The sequence below is a fragment of the Pagrus pagrus genome (assembly GCF_965226575.1).
Source record: "Pagrus pagrus genome assembly, chromosome: 18".
Lineage (NCBI taxonomy): Eukaryota > Metazoa > Chordata > Actinopteri > Spariformes > Sparidae > Pagrus > Pagrus pagrus.
In genome coordinates this window covers 22,989,493-23,014,253 of record NC_140202.1, presented here as the reverse complement: position 1 = coordinate 23,014,253, position 24,761 = coordinate 22,989,493, and the positions used below count along the sequence as shown (strand labels likewise).

The following is a 24,761-nucleotide window of genomic DNA, read 5'->3' as shown; positions in this document are numbered from 1 at the left end:
CAGTCTGAGTTCTGTGCTTTGTGCTGGTTTCATAGCCATCTGCCTGTCATATCCATTCAATATCTTAATCGATCATCAGGCTTTAAATACGATATAAATGTGGAAATAATCCTGTAAACAAAAGCTCAGAAATCATATTGTTTTATGAAATGTTACACTGTTTTGAGAGTTAAAAACAAAACAAAAACAATCTTGCTAAATAAAAGTATGTCACAATTTAATCTTAATTATTCATGTTTGTTCTTGGGAATGATTGCAGGACAGAATCGCACAAAATCAACAGATTTAACAGTTTGTGAAAGCTTTATTCGGTTAAACTGCAGAGACTTTAGTCAAATATGTAGAGTCTCAACCCACATTCACAACATATTAAAAAAAAGAAGTCACCATTCTTTCTCGACATTACAAAAAAATTAAATGACAATATGCAGTGAGTGTTTTATTAGTATCAAATCAATAAACTTATTTTAGAGACATTTCTTCCACTTGTGTTCAGACACTCAACACCACAGGCCAAGGCTGGAGATTAAGTACATAAACACAAAGAAAAAATAAATCACCAACACGAGACAGGTCCTACAGCAGTGTTTAAAATAAAGAGCCAGTCGAATTAATGCCAGATTCCAACATCATTACACTAGAAAGCTGATATAAACCACCGACTGAGATGTTTGCATTTGTATGTTCACATATCAGGGCAGCGAATGCAACACGTGTAGTTTCACCTTTTACGGTGCCACATCAGAAGCAGAATCACAGTTTCACGGCAATGCCAGGAGCTTGCATTACAAACAAAAACACACTGAACATTTTGGGGAATGAAACGCATTCCCACCTAACCTTGAACTGCTCTCAACACTCAGGCGAAGCATAGAGGAGTGGATGGAGTCATGACATGGTAGACAGCTGGGAGAGGCTGCAGGGGTGTGACAACGATCACTGATCAAAATGTTTTGTCACGCGGTATTTCATCAAAATATGAAGGGGGTTTAAAAGAGGAAAGTGTATTAATCTTGAGATAAGAGGAAAACAAAACTTTTTCCAGTGGAAGCACATCCAAACTAACAAAAAACAAAAATCAAAGCCAATTTTATTTCAAAAGAACCAATGTAAAAAGGCAATAATCTCCCCTTCATTAAAAAAAAGAAAGAAAAATCACCAGCCACCATTCAGGCCTATGGTGAGCTACTATCAGTCTATTTTACGGCCTACAGATGTACCAATCTCAGTGTTTGCTGTCTGCTGAGGCGGAGCGGGAACGTGAACGGGACCGAGAGCGGGAACGAGAACGGGAACGGGACTGTTTGTTCATAGCAGGAACAGGTGAACGTGAGCGAGACCTGGAGCGAGACTTGGAGCGGGACTTGGAGCGAGACTTGGAGCGAGACTTGGACCTTGAGGGAGATCTGGTGGTGGCCTTGCCCCCTCCTGATGACTTCCTCTCTGGAGTGCGACTGGCGGACCTGGAGCGGCTCCTGGAACGGTTGCGGCTCCTGGATCGGCTCTTTGAGCGCGAGTAGCTGCGGGAACGGGAGCGACTCTTGCTGTGACTCCTGAAAGAAAACAGGGTGATTTTTAAGATTCATCCTGTTCACAACAACACAATAACAGATCTTTGCACATGTCCCAAATCAAGTCAAATAGTAAAAACAACTCACCTTCTGCTGTCCTCAAAGATTTTCAGCTTGCGTCCATTCAGTTCGGTCCCATCAAGCTTGGCGATGGCATTCTTCATGTCACTGCGAGATGCGAACTCAACCACTCTGTATTAAAGCAGAAACATTAATTAGGACCAAACCCTGTAGACAAAATGGCAATTTGAGAAGTTTGACAACAGAAGAATAACTCACCCTTCATTTTTGTTGGGTCTGTGAGCGTCCACAAAGGTAACTTCACCTGCTTTTCTCATCAGGTCTTTCAGGTCCTGTTTCAAAGCATAGAGCAGGCTTAGTTACAAAGTACACAACACGAGGTGCCAGTGAGAGCCTTTTCAGACCTGGAGGGAGAGAAGTGAGCAAGCAGCAAGACACCAGCACACACTGAAACTTCGGTTATCTAATGCTGACTTTGTCACTCTGTGATAAGCTCCCATTTCAGTGGAGGGCATGTAAACAAAAGAGCCACTGAAAAAGCTTTTCGTGGACAAGTGTTGCCTTAACTCTAACAGCTATAATTTCCCCATTTATTGGCTCCATGAATTCACTTTAAGGTTTACTTAAGTTTACTCCATAATGAGACGCCTGACAGGTAACAAAGTAGTGAGAATTTTCGGTGCATTTTTACGTAACAGTGTTGGGTTTTGTGACTAAGTATGTGCAATAAATCTGTACAATTATTGGTGGTTGGATGTCAAAAATCCTGTGAATAAGTGGACAAGAAAATTGACCTAGGGTTTCTTTTTATTTATGTGAACTATGAAAATTATTTGGCTCAAGACTCAAAGAGTTTACTTGGTAAAACTACCTCCTTCCCATTTGAGACTGCAACTCTACACCCCGTTACCACCCGACCCTAAACAAACCCAATCACATGAGTTTTATGCTACTTACCGCTCCATACCCAGGAAGATATTAGCATAGAGCCACTTGTCCAAATAGCAAATGGGAACCAATGCAGTGTTAAGCCCTTGAGAAACGACCCCGGCCTTGACTCAGCATCCGGCCTCCACAAGTAAGGAACCACCAGAGAGCAAGTAGGGGGAGGGGTGTGTGCCCGACTCAACACCCCCCCCAGCTCCATCAGCAACAGAAAAAGACCCAAACGGGAGAGTGTAGGGACCGTGGATTTGAGGGGGGTTACAGCAGTCGGGGATGCCAGCCCACAGAACCTCCAGACTGTGGCTACGGACCTCCTAAGGCTACCGTATCCTGCGCTAGACCACTTTCACCCGCTACGGGGCCCAGCCAAGACTTTAGACCGGCGGCAACTGCGTGTAAGGAGAGGCACCAAATGGACACTATTCAGAAAAAAAAACAACCAGGAGAGGGCGCTACACACTTCTGACACCTACGTTGAAGGTGTGCATTCACCTCTGATATAAAGGAAACCATATCAGAGCAGCTGTTAAAAAACAACTAAATGTTTTTGGTTAGAATGCCCATCAGCAGCTGTAATGTGCTTTTGTCTGGAAAAAAATGTAGATGAAGCAAAATAAAAAATAAAAAATAAAAAAAACACTAGGGGCTTTCTATTGTGATCTGCCAATTAACTATTAAGTATTTTTTGTGTAATCTGAGTAGAGACAAATTGACCCGAATGCTGCTTCATTTAAAAAAAGAAATGTAACAACAGTGTGATAGGATTATCTTTTAAAGCTTGTGCTGTAAGATACATAAAGATTAGTGATCTCTTACCTGCCAGCTAATCCGTGACGAGAGGTTCTCCACGATGAGTCTATGGTCGGTTCGCACAGGAGGTCCATACCTGTCCGGTCAACAGGGAAAAAAATAGAGAGAACTTTTAAACTACATTCTCTTGAATAAGGGGAGGAAAAATGTTCGACTCTGGTGGTTGTAAATGTGTCCAAATCAAACTGGAAAGTCCTAAGTGTTAAATATGGGCTGTTTATTCCAGCTGAATACATTCTCACAGACAGTTTTGCGTCATGACAGCTGTTATATTTACCTACTCTGCCAGCCCAAAGGCTGTGTCAATATTTGAGTTTGACTGAGTGGTGGAACATCGGGTTCACATTAATGACTAAGAGTAATGTCAGACATCTTTTTATGTACATTTTCTGTCACATGATTGCAATTATTCCTGTTTAGCAAGCAGTTTTATTTAACTCTTAGCTTCAACCAGTTTGGTGAAACCAGGTTACACAAAGGCATTATTAAGCAAAGGTACCTGGATCCACTGCTGCGAGATGGGCGATAGCCACCGCCGCCGCCGCCACCACCGCCGCCAAAACGTCCCATTCCAGGGCCGCCACCTCTGCCTCTTCTGGAGCGAGCGTGCTCGATTGTGACTCTGAAAAGAAAAGCAAGAAATACTTAGTTATAATCCTTAGATGAACTACAAATTAAATGTTACAAATATGTCTATGAAAAAGAAAATGTCAGCTGTTGATTGTAAGAAAATGATAGGTAAGAAATCGTGTAGACATTTAGAAATCTGTGTGGGCTGACTCAAATAATTTATTGGATTAAACACAACACACTGCATCAACATCATGAGTGATTTCAGCACTATGACTTATTTATGTCCTCACAGATTGGTGGGAGTAACATGTCTTCCAAGCTCCTCAATTCAAGATGTTACATCAAAGCTGGTTTAAGTGTTTGGGACGTTACCTAAAACAAAACAGTTTTGCATGAGAGAAACCTACTGTGATGGTCGTCAGTTGCACCCAGTTTCAGCTACACACCCACCATTCAGCGAGAGTGACCATGTCAGAGTAAGGGACTCAGAACAAAGGAACCATCCAAGATTAGGTCATTACCTTTCACTGCATAATTCCTTTCCATTCAACTCGTACACTGCATCATCTGCATCTCTGTGGTCATCAAATTCCTGAGGAGAGATGAAACCAAAGGTTTGTTTGTTGTAAATTCGAAAAACAGGACAGGTTAAAACTCATAATCCACACAAAGTGCTCAGTCACACTCACCACAAAGCCAAATCCATTCTTCAGGTTGATCTCCCGAATCCGTCCATATCCCTTGAAAAACTTCTCCACGTCTCTCTCTCTGGCGTGTGGGCTCAAGCGGCCGATGAAGACGCGACAACCACTCATTGTAATCTGCTGAAATGGGAAAACACGAGACTTGGTAAACATTAAACCAGAAGGTGGAGTAAAGATAGCTTAATATTTGATGCATGAAGGTCAGTATGTTGACCTCACATAGCCATTTAGTAAATTTTAGCCAGAGAGGCTTCCAAGCTTAATTAGTAACAGATCTGTTACTGATGAGAAAAGCAGTCAAATGGTTGTGCAGCACCACCTCCTAACATAACTTGATTGTATTTGTTTATAAACACTGTAAATTGATTTCTGGTTTGTGAAACACTATTTGGAGGTCAGAGAAGTGTCACATTAGCCAAGTATAGACTGAGAATGACAAACATGGTTAGCATCAAAGCCACATGATAATCTAGGTCTGGTCGAGCCAGTTTCAGTGCAGTCGTTTACTTTCACCAAAAGCCCGAAACTAATGTCCCCAACATTCATCCATTCAGTTCCCAGCTTATCAGGTACATCTTACATTCTGATACAAAGACTCCTACCTAACTAAAGGTCCTCAAAATGTTTTGCTGGAGCTTTCTAACACGATATTATTTAAACATATATGTACATTTTAGAGGTAGTAGTGTAATTTGATGTACCGTGTGACATTACACTAAGATATTTTGTCTTCCCTTCTTCATGCAAATAGGGTGAACAACATTTTAAAGGCACTTTTCATAATTGTAAATATTTCAACACCACCACAAACTACAGTAGCAAAGGTTTACTAAGTAGTATTTCAAAATACACCTAACAATAGCCAACTTACAATCGATGGGACCGTAGTTATTTCAATTGGAAATCAACGGTTAAGGCCTAACTTCAGCCAGCTAGTTAGCATTAGCTATGAGGGACACGCTGCGGTAACTAGGCTAATCGGTTACAGCTTAATGCACTCGATTATACCGTAAATTCGTGTGAAAATGTGCTCGATGCAATCTAAATGTGTACCAAATGCCATCATAGTTTAGCTGTTTGATATTTATTGAAAGGTGGTGATCTTTAACCGGCTTAAAAACGGTTTCGTTTTTGGCGTGGTGCGTCCATGCCGGCCGCAGCTCGCCTTGAGGTCGACTTCAGCTAGTTAACGTTAGCTACGCGAGCTAGCCACCGAGCGTTAGCTTACAAAGACGTTACCGTTCAGAACATTCGAGCACCGCGGTTAGCTAATGGAAAACCGGAGAGTTAATGCAAATATTTAACATTAAACAAATACCATTCTTACCGTATATGGTTTTCCTCAGGCCGTCTCCGTTTTGTGTTGTTTACGGCGCTGGCGTGCTGCAACTTTGACTGTCTCGTCTGAGCTCTGCTCGATATTAAAATGGCGAGCGAGTCGAAAGAGCGGGGAACAGGAAATGCTGCTACACTCACGTTGCCAGTTTGGGGGTTGGTCATTAACTTCCGCAGTTAATACGTAACTTGGTTAGAGTTGAAAACTTTGCCCCTTTTCCTGCCCACACACATACTACAGGGGTTATATTAACCTGTCATGGTTAAATAAACAGAAACAAACAAGAATCGTGTTGCCTATTAAGGAAATTGGCGGAGTTTTTTTAGATCTCCACGAAGAGGGATGCAACACGGATTTGGCAACCCACTTCACAGTCTATAAAGCAAGCAGCAGAGCTGGAAAACATCTGATGTATTACAGTATTTTAAATCACCTGCCCACAGTCCCACGTTATTATTTCTGTTTTATATGTTTTTATGTTTATTTTGATGTTGACATATTGCTGCTAACTGAGGCTAATCATAGTGTTGCTGTCTGCTTTGTCAACCCAATGTGACCTCCCTTCATTTCATCATTATAATCATTCCAAGTATTGCTCCTTATTTTAAATCAAAAAACATTAGTATTCTTTTATCTGCTAAAATACTTTTGTCATCACCTACTGTACATTTAGGCATATAGCCCAAATGAAACAGAATTTTTGAGGGAGACACTGACATTGATATATGAGTTAAGTTAAAAAGAAAACAGATAATGATACATAATAATGATACAAAAGTACATAACTCAAACACAATCTTTCATCAGGCTCCAATACATTTGTTTTCCAAAGACTTGTGACCAAAATAAGTACAAAGTGAGATGTTTTATCAATAAAAAATACACTTATCTGTGCTCTGTGGTGGACAAAAACTCTAAATTGTTAGACTTATCTTCAGCATTTCTCTACTTGTTAATTATTGGCAAACATATGCACTAACAATGATACATCTATGATTACCTGATATTGGCCCATATGTTGGAATAATTTGCATCTAGAAATTGTTAATATATAAAATGAAATGTCTGGTTTGTAGCTTATCTAGTGAAAGTAAAATAATTTAAACATCTAACAAAAATCTAGCAAAAGTTAAACATCTGACAAATCAAATTAATGCATCATATTGCTGCTAAAATGTACGAAACAATCCAATATTGCGATAAAAAAGTCACAGCCTGATACAACCACACATGTTAAAGGTGCAATATGTATGAATAGGCCACCTGTTGAATTCATACTCCAAACGTATAGCTGCTGCTAACTGAGGCTGCCATTAGCCAGTTAGCTCAGTTAGCAGTGCAGCTAGCGATGTGGGGGCTCAGAAACCACAGGACTGTCTGTGTTTACACCGCTAGTACAGGAGCTTTGGACCGTAACAGGCCCGGGCTAGCTGCTTAGCATGCAAACTCCAGCAGATATCTCTGCAGCAAAGTACATAGACGTCACAATGTAAAGACTGTTATTTCTTCACATCCTGTCGATAAGTTTAGTTATTTTTTTCCATCTTACGGTATATATTGTTTAATTGCCCACCCCTACCCATCCTTCAGGTTACAACAGAAGAGGCAAAACATTTCTTTGTTATTCTGTCTCTTTATTCTAGTACTATATCATCATTCTTGAAATTGTCTTGGGTTAGGAAAAGGAAATACAAGGTTAAGGTTGACACAGTACGATAGAAAAAAATACCTGTCTGGTTTGCTCTGTAGAAAGTGCCAAAGACTGGATTACTGGTATACTGATCGCTGTACAGCTCCCTTCAACTCAAAACGTATACCAAAAGATCTGAACACAATACACTTGGTGAAATGTAAGACTACGTCTAAAATAAATAAGAATATAGCTTATTTAAGAACATGAGGAAGAAGTCAAATGATTAATTTGCACTTTCAACCCCATTTATGAAGGTGTTCAGCGGGAATGAGACGAATGCCACTATGAGGAGTCATGTGAGTTCCTTCCTGAGAGAGGGCAGCTGTTCAGCACACTACAGCAGGAGGGATGGGAGGAGATTCAAATCACACGTGGACCTGTTCACTGAGCCGCATGAGTTAAAATGAGTAAAACTACAAGGAGCCGATGTTTGTCATCACCATTATAATTACCACCATCGTTAAGATCAGAGGGGGGTTGTCGGTAATGGGGCTGTTTACCTGCATGAATGCTGAAACCACGATGACTACAAATAACCTTATGACATCATATTTTCCCTTGATGAGAAAGTGATCTCCTCATTGCAACGAACAAAACTTCAGAAGTAGCTTTTAAAAAGGTTCGTTTACGCTCAATAAAATGCTTTGTATCCGTAAACATGTAACGTTTCAGTTCACAGTCGACATAAATCATAAAAACATTTTTTTAAAAAGTGGTCTTAAAGGAATAGTCTGACATTTTGAGACGTACACTGTTTTGATTGACTCCACTCTTGTGCCTCTGGGATAAATACCTAGCTTTAGGCTGCACCTGGTTAGCTTAGCTTAGCATAAATACTGGAAACGGGGAAGTAGGGGTGCTGAGGCCTTACAAAAACCAACACACGTCCCCGTTTTTACACACAAAAAAGAAATAACTTCATGTGTACCATTGCCGAATTATCGATAAGGTCTAAATAATGAAGAATTTGTCGTAGACAGCGTTTCACAAAGTTTATGAAGTTTCTCCCGACTCAACAACAACAAAATTGAGTGATTTTTTTAAGGGAGGCTGGGGAATTTCTCACCCTTTTCATCTTCTTGCTATTTTTGACTGTAGTTGCTGGGGCTGCTTTGACCTATAGCATGTCGGTGTTCAAGTTTGCTGCCTGCTGTCGTCATTAGCAACCTGAACTGTGACTGACAAGCATGAGAGTGGTATCAATCTTCTCATCTAAGTCTCAGCACGAAAGCGAATGAATGTATTTCCCGAAATAAAGAAACTATTGCTGCAAGGACGGCTGTAATTTAAAGGAGAATACTGATTTTCTTGCTTTCTCTCTCATGGCAGCTCAGTCTTGGTGGAGAAAAAAGTGATAAAACCAGAATCCCCCAGGAAACATTCTCTGGGTGTTAATGTACATTTCCTAGCCTGGAAGTTATCGCACCGTTATAATATAAAGACCATTTGGATATAAAAGCGTAGACAAAACTTGTACTGGGTCACAAAGTCAATAATTGTCAGTTTAGCAGCTTGACTTTCTTTGTGTTTGTGTCTCTGAGATGTTGACAGATAGTGACTGGGCTGCCCGAGGCCGTGTGAACAGCCACCGTTTAGACTGAACAGTGTTTGCCCTTGATTCTTTTTACAACAGCCAGTTTAGTGTTTAAAACAGGTCCCAGGTTTGATCATTTCTTTTTACAAAAGGAAAAGGAGAAGAAATACTTGATGATATGATCAGAAGTGTGGCGTCTCAGTTTATGGTTTGTCAAATTCTTTCAACATGCAACATTTTAACGAGCTCAAGCAGAACTCGAGGGAACAATCAGATCCTCTTCACCTTCTACAATGGCCCAAAAGTTAAATATTTAGGTTCCACACAAAGAAAGCAGAGTCAACAATATTAACTGAAGGCCACATAGAGGTTACTGGATGAGAACTTGTTGAAACTGAGCAGATTAGCAGTTCTCTGTCACTATAAGTAGCCTCGGGTGTCTATCTAGTTATTCTACAAAAGCAGCTCTGAAGGCAGGGCAGGGAACAAGGCTGACAAAGGTTTAAAAGTTCATGGAAAAGACTAACAATAACATACTACAAACTTCAGATCTACAATAGTTGTTGTGGAGTCTGAGTCACGCTTCTGCGCTCAGGGCTCAGGTCAAAGTCTACCTTCGTCATCCTGTCATCTGTATAAAGGACAGGCAGGGTCTCTGTGGGTCTGAAGTCTCTGTTCATGAAGAGGGAACTCTTCTTTTTCCTGCCTCTTTACTCAGAGGACAAACAGTATGAGGTCAGGTGGTTGTTCAAGCCTACTAATGCCACTTGAGCCACGAGCAGAGGTGGCAGGAAGGTCCAGAGGTCAGTGTATGAATGTGGGGCCCCTTCACACCCTCGTGTGGCGACAGCTGTGGGAGGAACCGGTGGCGGCCGCCCCGGACGGAGACGAAGGGTCCTCGTCGCTCGACTCGTTCTGCTCCTCTTTGTGGAGGCCGAGGCTGATGTGGGTCTGCAGGGCGGCCGGGGTCAACCACTCCTTGGGTAGGCAGCTCTGCAGGAAGGGGATGCACGAGCTGAAGTACGCCAGTCTGTTGACCCAGCGTGGGATCTCCCGTCCGCACAGCAACTGAGAAAATTCACAATATGTGATGTGAAACATGTTGCCTGTGTTTCACTTCTGTCAATGTGTGAAACTAGAATTTGACTAGAAGGAAACAGCAAGTTAAACCAGTTGCAATTACAGTTTTGTGACTTATTAAATGATTTTATTTTCTGTGGATGCATATTTTCCTTGAAACGTACAGCATGTCATTTTGCCAATTAGGGTTCTCTCAATCAGAACAATAACAAAAGATGTTGTGAAGTAGTGTGGGACCAAAATGTTGTAGTGATGCAGCCCAAGCTGATATAATCCCGATGACATCAACTGAGTTATATTTCCAGACTTTAGAAAGTTCCCCTCAGAGCCATAGAAGACATTATATAACTGTTTTACTGAATAGTTCTCCCTTTAAGTTAACTTCTGTGAGCAAACTTTCATGCAATAGGATCTTTTTTGTGTGACTTATTTATAGTTGTTACTCATCCCTGTTCTGTATCTCGTAGTTTCTGAACTATACATACAAGTAGGAACAGAAAACAAACATTTGGCAGTGAACGCAGTGTGAGACTGACCTCAGACAGCGAGGAGGAGAAGTGGTTGCAGTTCTTGTGCATTAGATGGTAGGCGTTGCCTTTGAACTCTTTACCGAGCTCCTCCATGATTTTATCTATGTCCTCCTCTGTGAAGTCTGTGGTGCCCAAAACAATGGCCTCCCTGTCGGAAAGCATGGAAAGAAATATCAGCACGCTTATCTCCGAGATTAGCTTTAACGACATCACAGTGTATTGTATGCTAAACTCACTTGAATTTGAACGTCTCTCCCAGTTCAGTAGCGTTGCCGGGGTTGATCTCGAAGATGCCACTGAAGGGGTATGGATGACCCCCGTATGCAAATTCTGTGTGGAAAGAGACGCAAAACAAAGGTTAAACTGGTGAGTGGGAGCACTAAACAACTGTAATTACACAGAAGCAAGCGATTAATCAATGACACACTGTGCTTAAATCATTAGGCCGGGCTAATTACAGTCCTCTCTGCCCTGTATTTACTGCAGTACAATGAAAACAGTGATCAGCACCATCAGAGTCACATCATGTCAAATAGAGAATTACATTGTTAGCCTTGTAGCTTATGAATTAAATTTGAATTTGAATGTTTTTACAGCAAACACATAGTGCTGTTTGTGTTATATGTGAAAGCCACAAATATACTGTTGTGGACAATTATACACATTAATTTGAAGCAGTTATTCTTGCCTCATAGTTACATTTCACTGTTGATATAAAGTGTTTTTATGCAACCTCTCCTCTACAATTTATAGGGAAATATCGTACTTTATTTAAAGCTTGACACTTATCTGATAGCTTTAGTTACCAGTTGCTTTACAAATCAACATTTCATATATGACAATCCTTTAAAGTATGATGCAGATGTGTATGTTACAGCTTAAACTACCCAACAGTGAATGAAAAAGTTCATATTGACCAGCTGACACATAAAAATGTGACTTAGACATTATTGTATCAGTAATAATAATCCATAATATAACATGTAACAGTAAATCACTCACAGGGCACAATCTCAGGTGTGTTTGGGCAGAGAAACATCTTAAACATGCAGGTCAGGGGGCCAGACGATTAAAGAACACTGAGAGTGTTAAATAAAGTTGTGTTTACGCAGCAGAATGTTAGTGGTAATGGAAGAGACCCAACGGGGAATGGAGCCATAACATAATGTCACATCTATTTTTTCTTCATAGTCTTTTGACAAAGTAAGTATTTTGCTCAAAGAGTCTCTAAAACAAGACTACTAAAGCTTAAAAATAACTCTTTTTCTAAAACCTGTGAACCTGTGGTGCTGCTCGGTCCAACAAACCACTCAGATTCAGTCCAAATGATGCACCATGTGCAGACAGATTCAATAAATATAACTAGACTTATTTCATCATTATTTTAGCCCTCAACACATTTAAATGATGAGGTTTTCACCTGACAGTTAATGCAATATGATTGAAATCACGAGGTCATTATGCAAAAAAAATATGCTGCATGCACTAAATAATATCCTGAAAGTGATTTCCTGCCGTGGTGAAGACTGTATTTTTTACTCTCATCATATTTCACAGTGCACAGAACCAATAACTCTGGCTGCAGAGACATCTTTATTCAAACCACAACACACACACACACAATGCAGAGTGAGTCGGTGGTGACTCAACCCAGAGAAACGGGGTCATGTTATTAGGAAACACAATTCCCTATTCCATTTTTAAAACCAGGCTTCATCTGTGTCTGCGATGGCAGCCTCGCACAAACCTCAGCATCAGACGGTGATGCGCAGGCCCGAGTGTGGCCTGCTGTGATTCCGCTCTGTCAGGCTGTAATGAGATTTGACAGAAATAAAAGAAAAGGACGGAGGGAAAGGTCTTACCTCTGCCATAAATCTCGATGCCTGAGTGGAAGACTCCAATCCCCAGATTGGAAGTGTATTCGTTGATCCAGTACTGCGGACAGAGGAAGAAGGAGAGGAAGGAGAAGTCGTTTAGGATCAATATCAACAGTTATTGTGCTGGAAAGAAACAATACAGCAGCTCTACAGGAAACACTGTAGACTAGATAAAACATAATGTACATTAAAAACACCAGATTGCTAAATAGATTATTTTTCACAGAAGAGATGCTGATAGCTACATGATTCTTTGAAAGGTCATGATTATTACCTGAACATATTTGGGGATCACAATTGTTCTACTGCCCTTTTGGAAAATATCTTTATTATGCATTTAAAGGAGTAGTTTAACATTTTGGGAAATACGCTTATTGGGTTTCTCGCCAAGACTTAGAAGAGAAGATTGATTACATGTTTGTACAGCCAGCAGCCAGTTAGCTTAGCTCATCTTAGCCTAAAGACTAGAAACAGGGGAAGAGAGCTAGGCCGGCTTTGTCAAAGGATTATTGTATTTACTCTGCTTTTACAAACAAGACATGACAGGGCTGCAGACTGCGACCAGCTATTTTTACCTGTACGACTTGCTGATAAGCCCTGCGCAATTTTGTTTTTTAAAATAATGATCGTGAACACAGTTTAACCTATTTATCAATTGTTTTTTTGTTTTTTTCTGTGAAATGTCTATGTATCACCAAAAGATAAATGAGTAACAGGGTTAAGATGGTAGAAATATGAATGTATTGCGTTTCTTGACATGGTGCTCCTAAAATTTTCAGTAAGGAGCAGCAGTCCTACTCGTGGAAAAAGTCAGTGTGGAGAAGAATTTGTTCTCTTATCAGAAGAGTCTCTCCTGGCAAAAGTACCTAACATGTTTGCCAAGAAATATACTGTCACTTGCAGGACTGCTTTTAGTTGTTTGTCTGTCATTCCTGTCTTTATCGACTTACTCCTGTTCAAGATTTCAAACAGCAGCGATTTCATCCAGGCGTGCACTAGACAGAGAACAAGGAAAACACACAGCACTGATCCATCTCAAAGGCACAGTCAACCGCACAAGTAGTATCTGATCCACCACATGCAAGAGTTTAGATTTTTAAAGGAACATTTACACATAAGAGAAGATCCTGGTGGTCTCTGAGCCGCCCTGCCGCGCGCCACTGCAGACAATCAGGAGATAATTTATTCCAGGACCACAGCTCCCCTCCTCCCACACCCACTGACACTCCCACACCCTTTGATACCCCTGAGGAAACATGCTAAGAGCTATCCACACTGGCCCAGATGTCCCCTATTAATAATAGAACAGGTTTCCGGGCTCAGACTGATACAATAAAAGCATATCCACCATTTTACTTTAGGTCAACTGAGCCTTCTCACGTTTCTGCAGCCACTTCGACTCCTTCTGGCTCTTTGGTTTTTGTCATTTCACACCAGGAACATGGACGGAAATCTTCTGACCAGTTCTGAGGACCAATTCTAACACATTAGTGAAATGAGATTGTGACAAGCTGACTGTCAAATGATGTGACTTTCTTCTCAGTGCATAAACAAGTGAGTCCTGGCAACATTAGTGGAGTATTTCTCAGTCACTATGTTGCTGCTACAAATCACACTCAGAAGTCAAGCTGCATGCCAACACTGCTGCAACGATCCATGCAGCACAACATCCTGCCGGTGCAGATGCAGCATGCACCACTACACACATCCACCACATCACATTGATTTCGCATTGAAGATGATCGATTCATCATCATCCCTCCTCGCATGATTCACTCTCTCAGGCGGATCCTGTTGCCTACTCGCGCTTTTGTGTTTAATTCTCGGCAGAAGTATTTAAGGCTGGCTCTGACTTCACCGCCCTCATGATCACTTTCTCCCTCTCTCAAAAGCCCCTGCATGACCTGCTAAGTCCCGGCACAGCAGAGCCACGCTGGAATTAAATCAGCTGTCTGAGCAGCTGTCACTTCTGGCCCCAGTGAGGTCCTCATCTGTGAGACGGCTTGAAGACACCAAGAGAGAGCCGAGAGTCCAAAACTGAGCTGTTTCTTGCCTGGAAGAGCTAAAAGATGAGCACACTTATACTTGAAGGGCTTTAAGAGTTTTGTTAGATCCTCAGTTGCAGACCTTTATTATTTCTATTATTGGTGGAAGAAGTACTCTTTTACTTAAAGGATAAGTTCACCCGAAAATCAAAATTCAGCCATTATCCACTCACCATCATGCAGATGGAAAGTTGGGTAAAGTTTCGTAGTCCACAAAACATTTCTGGAGCTTCACGGCAAAACAGTGTTGGTGCACTCCCCTCAACAACTCTCTCTCTCTGGCAGCCCCAAGATCCCAAATTGATTCAAAAATATGTTTTTTACACTCTTGACATGCAGTCGAGCTTGAACAACCACTTCAGACAAGGTGTGCGTGCGCTAGCCCTTTTAGCTAAGGAGCTACATTAGAGCTTTAAAAAGGGTGTAAATAACATCTGCGTTTTCCAAAGACTTGGATTACACTGGACGAGCTGTATGGAGCCATTTTACAATCTTTTTTCCCCCCAGCTACTTCAGTTGTTTTTGCTGTGAAGCTCCAGAAGTGTTTGGTGAACTATGAAACTTGCCCCAACTTTCCATCAGCATGAGACTGAGCAGATAAAAACCGAATTTGCATTTTTGTGTGAACTTACCCTTTAAGTTCGCCCCCGTACAGTAGTAATACCACAGTGTAGAAATACTGTGTCACATATAAAAGTCCTTCATTCAAAATATAGCTTGTGAATTTGGCCCTGGGAATCAACAGTCTTATATAACCCTGTAATAAAAGTTAATATTCATTGTTGAGCAAGTTAGCAAATAAATCTAGTGCAGTAAAAATGAATAAATTCTCTTTGAAATATAGTGAAGTAGAACGTTAAATGGGAATACTCAAGAAAAATACCATTGCCATTCCACCAGTTTTGGACCCACTTGCAAGTAACTGTGTGTATAAATAAACTGTGTAATAAATGCTTGTGTTTATTCATATATATTATAAAACATGTGATTAAAGTAACTGTTTATTACAGATAATCAGAAGTTATAATTGTTGAGAAATGCATAATAACATCTGTCTGTCTGCCTACAACAACAGTATACTGTGTTATTAATAATTCATTGAATGGGGGGAGTTGATGTAATGGTTTTTATTCATTCCTCAGTATCACAAATGTTCGGCTGTAAATGGAGTAATTCTGTGGATTTACAGCAACATGTTGCGTAATATTCACACAGGAGGCTGTTCAGCAGTACAGTGAAGACCAGGCAGTGGGCACAAGAATGAATGAATGAATGCACAGCCTTGTCCTTTACTGATGTGTGTGGGTTTATGTGAGTGTGTAAATACAGTATGTGTGTGTTTTGTATGTGCGTGCGTCACGTGAGCTGGAGGAACAGCGACAGAGGTCAGTGGGGTTGAGGGAAGCTCTTGTTTCAGAAGCTGGATTTTCTTATCTGCTTTCTCTCGTCTCGTCTTATCTTCTGATATTCAAATTCAACTGGGTGCGAAAAACATTGTTACGTCTAAATAATGTCTGTGTTTGTAGAGAGAGAGCAGAGTCTGTCCTCATAACACAAAGCATGTCTGCAGCAGACCAGATAAGGCCACATACACTTATAACAGCTATGCACAACGCTCTGCTTTAGTCTTTGAAGATGGGACTGACTGCGCTCACCAAATCCCAGAGAAAAATCTTTTCATTTAACATTTATTCAATTCGTTTATATGGAAGCCCATTTAGTTTGAGTCAAATTAAAGTGACTACTTCCTCGTAGTCACTTTAACGTTAATTATGACTTTTATCTCATAATTTCGGTCTTTTATCTCTGAATTTTTACCTTTTATCTCATAACCATGAGTGTTTATCTCATACTTTCGACTGTTTATCTCATAATTTTTAGCTTTTCGCTCACAATTCTGACTTTATATCTCTTAATTGTGACTTTCTATCCAATAATTATGACTTTAATCTCATAATTTTGATCTTTTATCACAAAATTATGACTTTTTATATCGTAATTTTTACCTTTTATCTCACGATTCTGACTTTTTAGACTTTTACCTCATAACATCGACTTTCTATCTCATAAACATGACTTTTTATATCATAATTTAGCTTTTCTGTCCCAAAATTATAACTTTCTATCCTATAACTGTGACTTTTATCTCATAATTTGATCTTTTATCACATAATTGTGACTTTTTCCTCTCATAAATTAGCTTTTTAATTTTTTTTCTGGCAGAAATGTGCTTCCATATTTTTTCAGAGCTGTTCACATTGTAAAATTATTTAAACACAAGTGTGAATAAACATAAACAGGCCTTTACTGCTGACACAGCACTACCTGTTCTTATGTAATATTTAATATCACCTGGACTCTTTCCCAGATGTCAGTGAAGTGCTCATGTGAACAGGTGTGCAGTGGGCCTGTTGTTCCCGGTGGTGCATTCACTTCCTCTGCTGGTGTCGGATTACAAACCTTCTGCCACAAGCAGGAAAGAAAAAGACTAAAACTGAGTGAAAAGTGAGAGTGTAGTGTGGTGGAGATGGACCCTTACCATATCATACACGTTAAGGATGACAGGTTCATTGGCCATGATTTAAACCTGAGCTGGAAAGGCAAACGTCCCCACCCTCCACGTTTTACGGTCGTCGGGACCTCCACACCCTCTGAAGTCACAGGGCCACACGGCGGACGCAGGGAGCAGCGGGCAGGCGTCTGCTGGAGGGATGGAGGCTGCTCATTCCCCCGCAGGGCAGCAACAGTAAAGCACAGGAAAATGTCCCAAAAGAAACAGGTCAGGTGAAGCTCAGAGAGGATGTCACAGAGCCATTACAGAGAGTGAGGTCGGGGTGGGGGGGAGAAAGCCTGAAACTCAGATCCCAGCAGGGCAGAGCGAAGCGCAGGACGCGAGGACGCGGCCCATCTCCAAAAAAACCCTCCAATAATCAGGAGGTGTATTTGTAAAAAAATCAGAGCAAACACACAGCAGCTCAAACACAAATTTACACGAGACGCTTCAGAGGTGATAACGTGCTCCGGAGCGGACAGAAGAGGGCCTACAAGTGTTGAAATCTGAAGCGGGCGCGCTGCTCTCATCGTGGGCGAAAAGGCGACAGCTAGGGCGGACGGATGTCAGCGATGGAGGCGGAGAGCGGGCCATCTTCACACGGAGGATGTTGCAGCAGCTGTGGGAGACGACTCCGGAGCCACGGTGGTTAATTACAGCTGATGGAGGAGTGGAGGAGGTGGCGGTGGTGGTGGGGGGGGGAGGGAGTCAGGTTCACCAGCAGCATCCCCGGCCGGTGCTGCCTCTACAGCTGGCCCGCATCCAGCATCCTCTTCTTCGGCTGGTTGACACAAACCTCCCCGACATGACTCCTCCAACACGGAGCCGCTGATCCAAACCCGCTCGACGGAAGGTTTTTCAGGTGTGTTTCATAAAAAGTAGTGAAGCAGTGAGATGCCTCCGTGCGCTGCGGCTGGTCTCCGGCTCTCTGCCTCTCTGTCCGTCTCCCTGTGGTTGGGACTGAAGCGTTGGATTACATCATATCTGCCTCCGAGGCAGCATCCTCCAACAGCTGATGAGACAACAGAGCTGCTGGTGGGTGTACAGGAGCACATTTTGTTACAAAACACACCACTTTTACTATTTCTGCCAACCAGGGGCCATGTTGAGATTCATTTTCACCTCCGTGCTTTGTCTAAAACACCATTACGACTACTCGACAAGACAATGCTGAGTAGGTTAGACAAAGCACTTCATTTTTTATAAGAGGAGTGTTTTATTCGCCAGAATGCAAAATTGCGACTACCACTCAACTACTACTTTATATTTAATGCAACAACAGACGACAACAGGTTGTTATTTGTTTATTCTAACAGCTTAGAATAAAACAAAGGGTCGCTAATGCAAGTCTGCACCACGATTCATTTTACTCTCCGAGACATCTATAATTAAATAGTTTCCCCCCATTGTATTATGATCATAATAATAATAGGTATGCCACTGATTTATTAATGTGTTCAGAAAGAACCCAGTTTTTGTCAAATTCAAGTGTCCGCTTTTAATTTGAAGGTATTCTGACAACATCCGGTATTGCGCAATCATCGCTAACTTTGTTAGTCTGTCCAAAACTGAGATTTACCAAATAAAACTGAGTTTTTAAAACAAAATCTGATATATTATGTCAAAACTTTGACTTATTGACAACATTATAAGATTAAATAGCCTACTTACTATCAATATCTAGTAATTTTGGATTAGTAAATCTATTTTCTGACGTAAAAATCAAGATTTTAACTCAGCTTCTCATTATTTAATTTATTAAATATCTTATGACAGTCAAATATTTAGATTTTGTATCTTTTAATTTTGATTTCATAGTTCTTGTCTTGATTTGCCAACTCTTTAATTTTTAGAGGTAAATCCCAATTTGGCAACACTTTATTAATATTTAAGTTAATTTTAGTTAATATTTAACTGTTAAAGGTGTAATATGTAAGAGAGAGTGTCGAAGTCTCGCCCCTTCCAGTTTCCCTCATGGCCTTATATCTGAAAAAATATGTATGGTAGTGAATGAAAAGAGAGAAACAAATATTATTTTGCCAAATGTTTTGTATATTCTGAAATAAAATGAGAAAAAAACACAGGACCAGGTGAATTCAACATGAATTTTAATACAGCAGGTGCTTCGATGTAAAACACACAGTATTTGCATAATGTATTAGTGCTTCTGATCGACTTTTTTTCTGGCATAACTGCACATATTCACAATCGCACTCAGCAGAGCAACATGAAATGTATTTACAGACAATGACGGCCACACACAGTCGGAGACAATTGCTTGATAGACGCTCTGCAGACTGAAACATGTGGACGAATACACCCGGCACACACAATTCACTTATTCATCTGCTCTATGGCCGTTACTGGAGGAGTTCCTTGATTGTGGCTAGTGCAAAAAATATTCAAAGTTGTTGACGGCTAAAGAAAAAGTCATCTTCAAAGTGAACTGACTCAAGCTGCTCGTCAGTATTAAGCTGTCGACCCTTCACATAAATGAACGACTCCATCAGAACATGCTTCATATTTCATTTTCACCCCACGACAAGCAGAAGGTGCGACGTGATTTTTAAGCACTGGCCTCGATGCTGAATCCTGTTTGAAATGGTCTGAACAAAACATAAACACGGCAGCTGCGATCGAGCATTAAGTAATGAGCTGCCTAACACATGATGATACATATCTAAGGAATGATTTGTTTGATACAGATTTAATGGTTCACCCTGAGTGACCATGTGACCCTTCAGAATAAATCCTTCAAAGTGAAACTACTTGGTGATACTCTGAACTGATAATCGAGTGAAGTGTGTTTTGTTTTGAAAAGTCTGGTGATAATCTATATTTTTCTTACAGTCAACAATAGAGCTGCAACGATTAATCGATGAGTTGTCAGCTACTTTGATGATCAATTAATCGTTTTGAGTATTTTTTTAAGAAAATAAAGTCAAAATTCTCTGTTCCAGTTTCTTAAATGTGAATATTATCTCTCGCTTTTTTTCCCTTTTTACTCCTCTATGACAGTAAACTGATTATCTTTGGGTTGTGGACAAAACAGACATTTGAAGGCGCCATCATGGGGCATTTTCCCCTATTTTCTGACATTTTGTAGAGCAAACTAGGGCGGCAACTAACAGTTATTTAATTGTCCATTAATCTGTTATTTTCTTGATTAATTAAAACTACGTGTTTAGTCAAAAAGAGGTCTGCAAATTGTCAAATCAGTGTAGTCTTAGATGTTATCGAATATCGCTTTGTTTGCCATCATTCGCAATGTTTTTCACAATATCGAATATTGAACAGCTGTTAATACATCTTCAGGCTTTTGTTTTGAAAAGGAGATGCACGCTTATCATTGTATAAGACAGGAAATATTCAGTTTCCTGTCATAGGAGTAAAGACATCAGAAAATATTCACATTTAAGAAGCTGGAATCAGAGAGTTCTGACTTTTCCCTCTTTAAAAATGACTCAAACTGATTAACAGATCATAAAAAGTACTTGCAGATTAATTTAGAAGTTGACAACTCGTCGATTATTCGCGAAAATAATCATTCAACAAACAGTGGACCCATTAAAAGACCAAAACCAGCAATGAATTGTTTTCACTATCAAGTACTGTTTGATATATCTGATTCCTCTGAGCCACAGAGCTCCATTTTTGTCCACAAACTATTAAAAACGCATCAAGCTGTGTTCCTGCTCCTGATCAGAGCATCGAATGTGTTAATCCGCAGCTGAAAATAGTCACCAACTAATACATCACTTCCTCCTGTGTGGGTGATGTTTGCTCAAACTATAGTGCCCACCCGATTGAGGAACCCATAGAGGCACTTTTGAAAGTGAATGAATGGGCCTGTGGATGAGGAAGGTATTGAAAGACGGACTCACTCATTACTGGTTTGGGGCTTTTTGTTGATGAGAAGAAAATACACATCATCAGCAGCCACATCCTTTAATTTAATGCTTTAATGGATGTAGTGGGTTGATTTTCATTTTGATCACGGTGAGGAGCAACAGGAGCCAAACACCACCATCGCTTGGTACAGACAGAAAAGGCACTCTAAAGTCCATTATACAATTTATCACATTCACTGCAGGCTGCCGCTCCTCCCATGATTCTGTGCAACGGTGCAAAATGAAAATCAACCCCGTGAATTTTGAACTCGGACAAACTGAAAGTACAGCGGGTTCCTCTCACGGCACCCCTCACACAGATCTGCCATTCAGTGATGGAGGTACAGGGAGGCCCACGAGTGACTGAACACAACACTGTCTTTCAGTTTGTAGAAAAGGACACTGAAGCTCGAGTCAGTCCGATTTGACCCAAAGGATTTAATATTTTTCTGCGTATTCAACCTGTTTTCTGCCTGAGCTCAGCCCAGCTCAGCTCGGCAGCAGGAATGTCATCATGTTTACATTCTTCTTCTTACCATCACAGAGTTAATCTTTGTAGTAAGACAGCATCTTTTTGCATAGGAAGGGTGTCAAAAAAGCTACCATTAATCACATAATAACACATGAGCGTGGAGGAAACTCATCAGTGACGCCGACACCGACTAATCAAGAAAATAACATCTACGGTTTCGAGTTTGTTCCCTCTCTCACTTCTTTGGCCTTTAGCAAAGTTTTTGATCTTAAAAATAATACACAGACGACGGCTCAGTTAAAAGGGCTTCCTAAGGTGCCGCATGTAAATGAATGCACCGACGGTCGCAACTGCCGCTAAAGCCACCAGTAGTCCCAGAGAAGACACAGAGGATTCGTGCTCGGGTTGGGAGCCTGTGGGTCCGTTCATTTGAAAGGCCGTCTGCAAGACACATTAAAAAACAGGAGTAAATATCAAAGCATTTCCAAAGGGGATTATCGTTGGTGCCGCTGTTGTTTTTCCTCAGGCTGTCACAATATACTTATGACGATAATTGTGAAAATTAAAAATGAAATATTGATATCGTGATATTTCTAGAATCATTTGATTTATAAAACATAAATCAGGCGTACGCAAAGCTTTATATATCTGGCGAAAAGGAAAGTTGTAAAAACCAATGTGGTATCGAAAGTGAAGTTGACCTTATTATCAGCTCTATTCCTGAGGACAAAGTTGACTCATGTTACATTACATGATTTCTCACTGTGTTTTAAGCAGAAACTGGTTAAGCAACAACTCAGTTAGTCTGACAGTGAGCCTGAACAGGACCAAGTTAGTTTCCCAGCAGAAGTTTCCAGAGTAACTGAGCTTGAACTTTGCTGAGCTTGCTTCGAGGAACCTAATCAACTGGGAAATGAGTCATACTAACGGAAGGAGTCCGGCAGTTCACATCCTACAGCTTCAGCTTGACACTAAAGACCGCAGAGAGGCATTACAGGGTGCTCTTTTAAAAGTGCTGTGATTAATACTTGGTTTCGTTACTATATTTGTTTTATCTGTTGCATGTTCTTGTGCTGTGTTTATGTTTTGGTAATTTTCTGTTGGACAATGAAGTTGTATTAAAGCTGAAGTTGCACAAATCCAACTGCTAAAATGACAAATACAAAGCATGAAAATCAACAAAGCACTGGAACATCTGAAAACTAGGACGAGGTCATTTTAAAGTACCATGCCTCCCACCTTTTTCAGAACACGGAGCTCCACGTCCTCTCCTGCTGTCCTGAACAGGTCCACTGCATCTCTGTGCGTCAGATCCTCAAGCTTGACTCCGTTAATCTACAACCAACACGAAACAAAAACAACGATGGCAACGCTTTTTTAGTTTCATTTTTGAATAATTAGCCGAATATTTTCTAGATTACAGTTGTCAATTAATTGTTTGGTATGTAAAATGTCAGACTGTAGACTGAACTGCCCAGCACAATTTCCAAAAGCCCAAAGTGGTGTGCTGTAATGTCCGCAGACTTGGAGCCATTTCGCTTTTGTTTGGCTTTTTTACGTTTTAAAACAAGTCCTTATCTACTTCAGTTGTTTTGGGAAATGCTGCAACACTTATCTGCAGTGTTGTTTTGTGGACTTTGAAACTTCACCTGACTGAATTTTAATTTTTACTTTTCCTTTAAGATGTTCAGGTTTTCACTTTAAGCTGCAACTCTTTATATTCGTATTTGAAAAACGACTTGCAAGATCAAAAGATTATCAATAAATAATGTCTTTCTACGCATTAATCCTACCAAATGTTATCGAGATGACAAACACCAGCTATTCTGTAGCTTCTGTACATCCTAAACCCTTAATACAAGTCATTTATTACCGCCAGGATCTTGTCCCCCTCTTGAAGTCTCCCATCCAGGGCTGCAGCTCCATCTTCTTTAATTTTGGACACATATATGCCATTGTCATTCACAACATACTGCTGGTCCACTCCCCCAACTATATTGAATCCCAAGCCTATGAAAAAAGACAGACAGTGGCATTAGACAGAGGCATCTGAGTAAAAATCCAATAGGCAATAATCAAATGTTTTCCTGGTGCAAACACAACGTGTATCTCAATGGATCAAAGGGCAAGAGGAACCATCCCAACCCTACTACTATTCACAGAAACAAGCAGGTCAGTAAACGTTACATAACAAGTGTAAACCTGACATTACTCCATATTTAGCTGAATAAAGGTAAACTTTCCAGCTCCCCTGGCTTCAATCTGACAGGCCAAGAAGTAACTACACTTTTAAAGGTTTTAACATCAAAGTGCATAAATCACTGTTTTTTTTTTAACTACACTGAGTTGTTAGAGCTCAGATGAGTCCTTCAACCCTGCTTGTACTGAACAATAACACACGTTGGGATGAGATTTGCATATCTTTGAGTTATTAGCCGTTAGCTTGAGGCAACAAACTGCCTTGACAGCGTTGATTTTTGCTGCTACGCAGCTAGCTAGCTAGCTAGCTCGCTGGCTAGCAACGTCACCGCCATCTGTGCGTCAACTTATATTCAATCTTCTTACCTGCCGGTCCTCGCTTCAGTTTAATGTCCGCCACGTTGGTTGAGGAGTGCACGGAGCCATTCATTTTGTCCAGACGCCACAGGATTAAAAAAAATAAGAGGAGCGAGAAAGAGGGACAAACTATTTATCTGAAGGTGAACTCATTGAGGAGTTTCGATTTGCTTCCTTCAGCGCTGTGGGTGGTTGGTGGTCGTGCTGCCCCCTGCTGGGAGGAAACGGAACTGCAGGCCGACCTTTGAATGACACAGCAGCAGGAACAATGCTACCTGTGGTGGAACAAAGTAACTAAGTACATCTACTCAAGTACTGTAGTTAAGTATTTCCATTTTCTGCCACATTTTGGAGGCAAATATTGTAGTTTATACCCCACTACATTTGTTACATAACTTCAGTTTTTAATTACTTTGCAGTTTGCATTCAGCGTCAGTCAAAGTTGTGCATTTTTTAATTAATTCAGATAAAAATAACAAAACAAATTCTGATAATCTGAAAAATTCTGGATATATATCCGATACTTCCACTGTTTGCTACTTGATACTCTTCCTCCACCATGTTTTAGAAGCC

At 40.7% G+C, this 24,761-nt stretch overlaps 3 protein-coding genes across 4 annotated transcripts in view; 1 reads left to right on the top strand and 2 right to left on the bottom strand.

Annotated features, from left to right (window-relative positions):
• Positions 1-284: 284 nt before the first annotated feature.
• Positions 285-6,088, bottom strand: srsf5a (serine and arginine rich splicing factor 5a). Of its 2 annotated transcripts, none has more exons than XM_084381031.1 (8): positions 5,952-6,088; positions 4,610-4,741; positions 4,442-4,512; positions 3,848-3,969; positions 3,354-3,433; positions 1,851-1,924; positions 1,659-1,763; positions 285-1,553 (listed from the first exon to the last, which is right to left on the bottom strand). In XM_084381031.1, the coding sequence occupies exons 2-8, from the start codon at positions 4,733-4,735 to the stop codon at positions 1,226-1,228; spliced, it is 906 nt and encodes a 301-aa protein (XP_084237157.1). In that variant the 5' UTR covers positions 4,736-4,741; positions 5,952-6,088; the 3' UTR covers positions 285-1,225. The 2 variants fall into 2 exon arrangements, with proteins under 2 accessions (XP_084237157.1, XP_084237156.1); XM_084381030.1 differs by having other exon boundaries at positions 4,610-4,744; positions 5,952-6,087.
• A 1,495-nt stretch (positions 6,089-7,583) lies between these two features.
• Positions 7,584-24,431, bottom strand: LOC311273669 (deubiquitinase DESI2-like). The gene is made up of 7 exons (XM_084380834.1): positions 24,198-24,431; positions 23,506-23,642; positions 22,872-22,967; positions 12,660-12,732; positions 11,034-11,127; positions 10,804-10,945; positions 7,584-10,255 (listed from the first exon to the last, which is right to left on the bottom strand). The coding sequence occupies exons 1-7, from the start codon at positions 24,259-24,261 to the stop codon at positions 10,016-10,018; spliced, it is 846 nt and encodes a 281-aa protein (XP_084236960.1). The 5' UTR covers positions 24,262-24,431; the 3' UTR covers positions 7,584-10,015.
• The window catches only part of zfyve26 (zinc finger, FYVE domain containing 26), a 29,595-nt gene continuing 28,619 nt past the window's right edge, over positions 23,786-24,761 (top strand). Inside the window, exon 1 of the mRNA XM_084380829.1 lies at positions 23,786-23,804. The gene's annotated coding sequence lies outside the window, so the exon portion shown is untranslated. The remainder of the gene's footprint in view (positions 23,805-24,761) is intronic.

Coding starts and splice junctions, on each gene's coding strand:
- LOC311273669 (XM_084380834.1), bottom strand. CDS start 24,261: ATGAATGGCTCCGTGCACTCCTCAACCAACGTGGCGGACATTAAACTG. Junction 22,968..23,505: donor AGGGGGACAAGATCCTGGCG/GTAATAAATGAC, acceptor TGTTGGTTGTAG/ATTAACGGAGTCAAGCTTGA. Junction 10,256..10,803: donor TCTCCTCCTCGCTGTCTGAG/GTCAGTCTCACA, acceptor GAATTTTCTCAG/TTGCTGTGCGGACGGGAGAT.
- srsf5a (XM_084381031.1), bottom strand. CDS start 4,735: ATGAGTGGTTGTCGCGTCTTCATCGGCCGCTTGAGCCCACACGCCAGA. Junction 1,925..3,353: donor CGTCACGGATTAGCTGGCAG/GTAAGAGATCAC, acceptor GCTTTGAAACAG/GACCTGAAAGACCTGATGAG. Junction 1,554..1,658: donor ATCTTTGAGGACAGCAGAAG/GTGAGTTGTTTT, acceptor GTTTTCTTTCAG/GAGTCACAGCAAGAGTCGCT.